Source organism: Berghia stephanieae, chromosome 11, assembly GCF_034508935.2.
Source record: "Berghia stephanieae isolate SIO BIC M18660-M18661 chromosome 11, UCSD_Bste_1.3, whole genome shotgun sequence".
Classification (NCBI taxonomy): Eukaryota; Metazoa; Mollusca; class Gastropoda; order Nudibranchia; family Aeolidiidae; genus Berghia; species Berghia stephanieae.
This window is the reverse complement of record NC_088370.1, coordinates 1,580,779-1,585,778: the sequence shown is the minus strand read 5'-3', so window position 1 is coordinate 1,585,778 and position 5,000 is coordinate 1,580,779. Positions and strand designations below refer to the sequence as shown.

The 5,000-nt window shown below is 41.0% G+C and overlaps 1 protein-coding gene across 2 annotated transcripts in view; it reads right to left on the bottom strand.

Annotated features, from left to right (window-relative positions):
* Nucleotides 1-87: 87 nt before the first annotated feature.
* The window catches only part of LOC144956893 (uncharacterized), a 23,119-nt gene continuing 18,206 nt past the window's right edge, over nucleotides 88-5,000 (bottom strand). For both annotated transcript variants that reach the window (XM_078887701.1, XM_078887702.1), the window contains exon 2: nucleotides 88-3,350. In XM_078887701.1, coding sequence (XP_078743827.1) covers nucleotides 1,971-3,341 — 1,371 coding nt within the window. In that variant the 5' untranslated portion in view covers nucleotides 3,342-3,350 and the 3' untranslated portion in view covers nucleotides 88-1,970. The remainder of the gene's footprint in view (nucleotides 3,351-5,000) is intronic.

The window sequence follows — 5,000 nt, the reverse complement described above, 5'->3', positions numbered from 1 at the left end:
TCTTATTTCAATTTGAAAGACAACATTAAGTGGAATGAATATGAATTAAATTGTATTATTTTAGATCATTAAATACTTCCTCTAACAACGAGCCTAAAACGGGCTCGATCAGTGGCGTGGCATGCATACAATATCGGCTGGTGTCCGGATCGGAAGAAAATGACTTAAAACATGCTATAATTTATAGATGCAAATACAGAAAAAAAATAAAGAAAAGACTTGCTCAAATAAGTGAGAGGCAGTATATTCCATTTCTCAGTTATTCTTTTTTTTAATGTTGTAATCCATTTTTAAAAGATGGATGCGGTGCCAGGCACCAAATCAATCAACATAGTCACGCCCCTGGTCTCGATCCATGCACAGTGTTTTGGACATAAACAGAATAACGTTTCATACATACAGATATAACCATGACAGACGGACAACACCAGGAATTTAAACATTTATTTTAGACATGAAGCAAAACAGCTTTGGAATACAACGATGGACTTAGAAGACTTACTAGTAATGACTAGATTTGTAACAAAGACAAGCGATGTCGCGCTTGGTCAGTGACTGGTTGGATGGCAATGACGGTGATAATAATAGCGTAGCCCTGCAGTTGTTTTTGGATAAATGGTTATTAAGCCCTCTGCTCTTAGTTGTATAGACGCCTGAATATAAGCCAGTATATAATTCTATACTTGAAGGTCATGCAGGCTGGCTGTACTGAATAAAGTGAAAATTCATTTTTTTTTCATATACGCCCTGCTGAGAGAACAAAAAAAAAGCACTGTGGAGAGGACTGAAATATTGTAACGCTGGAACTGTCACCCACAAGTGTGAATACTCTTCAACAGTCGTAACGTCACTTCCTTCCTAATGACGCATGGTAACTTAGTAACACTGGCTCTAAACTATCGGAACAATGGCGGACGCCGTATGAAATATTTCTCCGGCGAGCATAAAAGCGTATCCAGAGGGAGACAAAAACACATACATTTGATCATGTTTTGACTTTTACACATTCTGATCACAAGGCATATGAAAAGTTCTAGCCAGCATGAAGAAAAAAAAGTAATGATTTTCTTTGTTTAGAACCAAGATGGCCGCCGTTGCCGGGCGGCGTGACATCAGACTATTAAATCGTGTTAGAGGCAAGAGACACACACGCTCCAAATGAAGTACATTTGATCTCTACAGTAATAAGTCAGCATACCGTGGAATGTAATAGTGCAAGGACAAGAATTATAAATATTGATGTTGTTAATATATTTCTCTTATAGGGAATGAGATTAGCGGAAGAGTAACGTCCCTTGATTGGACGTCACCCATAGTCTGTGACGTCACCGGTGGAAAAAAGTTATTAGAGCGAGAACGTCATGTTGGTTGTGCGCATGCGTCTCTCGTCCTCGCTTCCGGTGAAAGCGGCTTGAGACACTTCAAAACCAAATTGACGTTCTCTCTGTAAGGTGACGTCCAATCAAGGGACGCTACTCTTCCGCTAATCTCATTCCCCATTATAATTCTGTGGTACATTCCTAGCTCATAGTGGAGGGCTAGGAATATAAAGATTAAATTGCTCTTATTTGTGTCTGGTGTACTTTTGTACCCAAAAGTGGACAGATGGATTTTACGAGTGTGTGATGTTTTTTTCTCCTTATGTAAGGGTCAGATGTCCATTTGTACCCAGCAGTGCAGGAATCTGTAATTTGAGTATTTTCCTTGTCTAAGGGTCTGGAGTACAAGTGTACCCAGCAGTGACAGAGCTGGGATAGTTTAAAACAGGACAGGAATAGGTTAAGTAAAGTAAAATAAAATTCTGAGCTGGTTAAAAAGTCTTAAACCTAACGCTGACTGGAAGTCTTAGGCTTGAACCTCTTTGTTACATAATATTGAGAAATTATAAACGATCGTAAATTAAAGTTAGATAAATTTTCTGACAACATTGAGAAAACAAAAGAGTTTGCCGGAATACGGTGGTGTTCCGTTTATTTCCGCCGAATCATTGCCCGTAATGTGTGCTTGTATGTGGAACTCATGTTGTAATAGACAAAGATGTTCATGGCAGAGTGTATGCTTTCCAGGAGCAACTGGGCAGCTATGATCAGACTGAACAAATTGTCACCCAAAGAAAGTTGAAGCGTCGACTGTAGAGAAATGAGAACGAATACCCCGATAACATCAGGGGCGTTGCACACCAGGAATATGGTGGAGATTGCCGTGATCATCTTTACCAGTCTTGATTCTTTTGATCCTACACTTGTAGACTGCGATTTTTTGGTATTCGGTGCTTTTTGGTTCGTGACTCCAACAGTTGAAGAGTTCTCACTTGTTTGACTTGTCACTATTTTGCCTTGAACGTCAAAGATTTTTCTTGTCTGGTCAGGATTTTGATTGCAGCTGCCGTCACCGCATTGACCATTAACGCTGTTATTGGTGCTTGATTTTACAGCTGATGACATCGGTGTTGTGTCTGAACTTCTTGATGATGAAGGTTGGTTTGTGGACGCCGCAGCGATAGATTTTCGCCACCTAGCGGAACGTTTGACCCCGCAGATTGTTAAGTGTGTACATACAAAAACAATAAGCAGAGCGAGAGGTCTCAGGACAATTGCGTGTAGCACATCAGAAGCTTCCACGATTTCAATGTGTAGCTGTGTAGGCATAAAAATGATCCTTGATGTGTTGGTGGATGGGTCAGATATTGATGCTATTCTTTGCGTCATAAAAGTTGGCATGAACGTTGCTATGGCAATCAACGCTATGCTTGTAGCAATTAGAGCCGACTTCTTGGCGGAGAATAAGAGCTTCATCTTCAAAGGAAAAAAGACACACATGCAACGCTCGAAGGCAATGTAAGCTGTGATCCAGCTGACGATCTGCATGAACATAATGTGAGGCCATAGTACGACAGTGTCCATGAAATCCCTGGGTGTGAGAAAGATACCGACATGCCCCAGGTAGAATAAAGCGTAGTTGATGCTGTTGCAGAATACAGGGATCAGGCAGCCGATGTCTGCGAAGGCCAGGGCTAAAAGGGACGCGTTGCTGCTGCTGGACAACGCTCCTTGACGGAAGAAGACGAAGATGTTGATGACATTGGCTACAAGGCCAGATGCACTGACGATTCCGCAGAGAATGGTCACGACGACGATTCCTACAACGTGCACGGTGGAATCACTCACAATGGTGTCCAGCCTCGGCTGTTGCTGACCTTGACCTTTGTCATAAATGTCGTCTTGGTACCACGGTGTTGTTGGGGATGGAGATGAAGGCATTGACTGGGAGAGCGTAGTCTGTTCCGTCACTGTGGACACCTCTGATGTCAGTGGTGCGAAATCAATTGTAGAAAAATCCATGACTCGAACCTGAAATAAACAAAGCAATGCATTATGGAGATGTTGTGGCAATTAAAATGCTATTTTCGACCGATATAGGGATTTATAGTGACCCAAGTTTCGAACCGGGAGAGGGTGGGGATCGATATCTCAGTGAGTAGAGCATTTGCCATACACGCAAAGGGACCAAGATCAATTCTGGGACCCCCACCCCCCTCCCAGTCCACCCAGCACTGGCTTGGTAGCTAGTTTTGTTTAGGTACCACAACAAACGTCATTTTTGTGGGGAGACCCTATGTATTTTGCATCATGTGTCGAGAAAATAAGAAGATCTGTTTTTAAACCGCCTCATTCCACCATTAATACCTCGGCCATCTAAAAACGTACATAGCTAAATTTGGTACCACCTTAAAAAGGAAGGTTTCAGCTTTAATCCTATACCACTTCAACAATAAAAAATGGTCATTATAGTAAGAAAAATGTCGTTTACAAATTTACAGCAGCGAAAAGCCCGACGTATGATAAATCTTCTTGATGAATAGTCACGTGACGTCAAAGTCGACTGACGAAAAGTACTAAATGAGCCAATAGCTGGAGAGAAAAGTAAGGTGAGTATATGTCACTCATCATATATAAGGGAACAACACAAAACTAACAACGTTTCGGCCCTTGGCCTTCGTACACAAAATAAACGTTTCGGCTAAACGTTTCGGCCGTTGACCTTCGTAAGAAGATAAACAACAAAACTGTGTTTTGTTGTTTGTCCCCTGACGAAGGTCAAGGGCCGAAACTTTGTTTGTTTTGTGTTGTTCCCTTATATATATGAGTCACATTTACTCCTTTTATCTTTCTCTCCATCCGTATTGTAACAACTTATTCCAATATCTAAGACAAAAACAAAAAAAAAGAAAAACAAAAAAAAAAACAAAAAAGAAAAGAAACAAAACATTCTGATGATGGAGAAATTGAATGGATTCTAAGACCACGAATAATTTCTTTTTCGGACCACGGCGTCTGTCAGAGCCATTTTGACCACTGGGGCGGAGTTTATCCCGGTTTCTATAGCGTAAAGCGGAAAAAATCGCAATAGCTCGCTACTTTCCGTCAGATCAAACAGACTCAGCAACCTATTTACTGCTGGATGGACATGAGCTAAGACAAAAAAATAAATAAATAAAAATAAAAAAAATCTCCCGCCGACTTCACTTGGGATCGATCTTGAGATACTCCCCCCCACCCAACCCCCCACCCACCACACATGCACACACACACACACACACACACACACACGCGCACACACACACACACACACACACACAAACCATTTCAAAAAAATAATAGAACAAAAATCAAAAGGGGCTTTTATCACTAATATCATTTATAAGATGAACATTCATCGACGTGTACATATATGCAGGTCTGACATCCGAACCCCTCCAATGGGCCTAGTTTAACATTGTTATAATGGACAGTCTTTTACGTCATTTATTTATTTTTTTAGATTTCCATTACAACAATGAGGCCATCCATAAGTAATTGGGTTATCAGACCTTCAAACAAGTGCACGTTGACATATTGATCATATGAACGCTATTATTTATCATTATAATACATCGTCCCCCCAGGGAGAGTGGCCGTTAATGGAAAAGAAGGGAGGTAATTAACCAGTATATCATTATC